The 2,729-nt window shown below is 55.6% G+C and overlaps 1 protein-coding gene across 1 annotated transcript in view; it reads left to right on the forward strand.

The window, feature by feature from the left end:
• LOC104492463 (fibroblast growth factor 16-like) overlaps positions 1-2,369 on the forward strand; it is a 6,362-nt gene extending 3,993 nt beyond the window's left edge. Inside the window, exon 3 of the mRNA XM_010135028.1 lies at positions 1,742-2,369. Coding sequence (XP_010133330.1) covers positions 1,742-1,987 — 246 coding nt within the window. The 3' untranslated portion in view covers positions 1,988-2,369. The remainder of the gene's footprint in view (positions 1-1,741) is intronic.
• The last annotated feature ends 360 nt before the right edge of the window (positions 2,370-2,729 follow it).

Raw genomic sequence — 2,729 nt, forward strand, 5'->3', positions numbered from 1 at the left:
GCCTGTCCCCTTCCGTGCTTTCAGACCCTGCAGCTCCGGTAGGGAATCAGCAGGTTCACGAGGGGTTAATTAATTCTAGGGCCTGCGTTCGTGTTATGACACAAACAAAAGTAGGATAACGTTGCACCCTTGTACCCCACTTCATCTGAAACCGGAATGGACCTCAAGGCAAAATGAACTGGAAGCCACGCTCAGTCCCCTCTCTAAACCTTGTGCCGGCATTTCTGTTCCACTTCCCGCCGATGTCAGACACACAACTGACACCTGGAGCAGCAAAAGGCGCAGGCAGCATCTTGCCCCGCTGCCTGTGCAGCCTCGGGCTCAGTGGGGACATCCTGGGGCTTGGAAGGGAGTAAATGACACCTTGCAGAGACACCCCAAACACTTCACACTGCCACTGTACCGCCAAACAGCCCAGCGGAGAGCAGGGAAACTGAGGCAAAGCAGCAGCGCACGAGTTCAGCCCGTCACCAGAGTCCAGCACAGTCCAAGAGGGTCCCAGGGCAGGGAAAAAAAATTCAATATTTACTGACGAAGCTGGGTCTATATTTCCTGATGGCTCCCGGTCCCCCGGTCCCCAGCTGGCCAGGGCAGTGGCGAAGGTTTCTGGCGGGCTCACAGCCCCGCTCACCTCGGGGTTTATTTAATTAGCAGCAAAACACTCCAAACGGGTTCTGAGCGCAGGTGAGCCCCTGCATCGTGTTACGAAACACCCACCGCAGGCAATAACACTTGGTTAGCGTCACCTGCCGCCGGTACGACCACCCCCGCCCGAGCTGCTTACGTGTAGGTACAGTGTTTGTAACAGGACGGCATCCAGCGTCCGCAGACAGCCTTCCACCCCGCGATATCACCCCCCGCCCGAGCTGCTTACGTGTAGGTACAGTGTTTGTAACAGGACGGCATCCAGCGTCCGCAGACAGCCTTCCACCCCGCGATATCCCCCGGGATGGGACAGGATGGCGGGTCCCTCTGCCACAAAGCCACCCATGTCCTCGTGGGGCAGGGGGACAGTCCCGCTGCTCCTTGCTGTGGCTGGGCTTGTCCCTGTAGTCGGCATGGAGGAGAGGGCAGGAGCGATGGGCAAGGACAAGCCCTCGTGGAACGGCCACTGCCAACAGCCCTGGGCTGGTTGGAGGGGAAGGCTGGCTGTGGCCACGGTGACTCCGGCGCCATCCTCTGCCCTGGCCCAGCCGTGGGCTGGCACACGCTCGTCACATCACCTATCGCTGCCGTGGATCTCTCCTGGGGCCACCTCCCCAGAGCGCTGCCCCCATTCAGACCTGGGCCCTGCTGTGGCCTCAGCTCGCAGCTCTCCAGCGCGTCAGAAGGTGAAGGGCCGGAGGAATGCTCTCATTCCCACGAGGCCTTGAGCTTCCAAAGCGGTGCTGCTCCTGGTTAAACCCTTCAGATGCGCTGCCCACGGCTTCTCCCGGGGTTGTGGCACCCCTGGGGGATATTTTTGTGGGACACCTTTGCAAAATGCTCCCCCACCTTCTTCTCCTCCTTTTGGCTCCTTCCTCCTCCAACCAACTTCAGGTGTCCTTGGGGCCGCTTCCAGCTCTCACCCAGGGGAAATGTCCGTGGCAGAGCAGTCTCTGTCCTCAGGGGGAGCCAGGAGAAGGCAGCTGGGAACTTTATAGCACAATAAAGTGCGAGAATGAGGGAAAGGTTTTAATACATATATAATCATTTGACACAAATGTCTTTTTCTTCCCCTCCCGCCCCCGCCCCACCGCAGAAGAAGCTCACGCGGGAGTGCGTTTTCCGAGAGCAGTTTGAAGAGAACTGGTACAACACGTACGCCTCGACGCTCTACAAGCACCCCGACTCGGAGAGGCATTACTACGTGGCTCTGAACAAGGACGGCTCCCCCCGCGAGGGGTACAGGACTAAGAGACACCAGAAATTCACCCATTTTTTACCCCGGCCTGTGGACCCTGCCAAAATACCTGCGATGTACAGAGACCTCTTCCACTACAGGTGATGGTTCCTGCAGCCGCCCCGTCAATGTACATACCTGGGCTCCCAAGCTTTTCCCCAGAGCTCTCTATCAGTATCATTCCATCGACCCTGTAAGCGTAGGCGACGTAGGGAAGCACTTCCACTGAACGCAGACACTGCTGCTCCTCCTTGTTTCCAGCGTATATCGGACCTGGGTTATTTATGGGGTGGGGGTAGGGGAAGGGAGAGAACCCTACATGTAATCCTTCGTTTGCATTCGCTTTCTTTGCCCGGTTGCTACAAGAGAGGCGAAAATTCAGTGTTATGGTGGCTTAAAGGAACAAGCAGGCGAGGAAACCTGATCACCAGGGGTGGGAAAAAAAAACCCCAACAACCTAAAAATGAAGAGAAGGAAAGAAAACAAAAGCCCACGGAACCGCTGCAGATGCCGCTGCTGAGCTGGGGATCGTTCCCTGCGAAGGAGAAGCCTTTCGAGGGGTCCCTGCTCCAGCAGCCCGGGAGTTTGCAACGTGGATGATGCTACGTGGACTGGTCCTGACGTGTGGGGCGTTTCCCGCTGTCGGGGTGGGAGTGGGGCGAGGAACATTCTTCAGATGTAAGCGTGGATACTGTGCATAAGGACAAAACTATTTATAAAATGTATATGATATTTATTTTATATATTTATTTATTTCAAAATAATTTTATTTTTAATGAGAGATGCTATGACCGGATTTTCATCAGGAAGAATAAGGTCCTACTGAAACAGGAGAAAAAAATGAGTT

Source organism: Buceros rhinoceros, unplaced genomic scaffold (genome assembly GCF_000710305.1).
Source record: "Buceros rhinoceros silvestris isolate BGI_N320 unplaced genomic scaffold, ASM71030v1 scaffold10964, whole genome shotgun sequence".
Lineage (NCBI taxonomy): Eukaryota > Metazoa > Chordata > Aves > Bucerotiformes > Bucerotidae > Buceros > Buceros rhinoceros.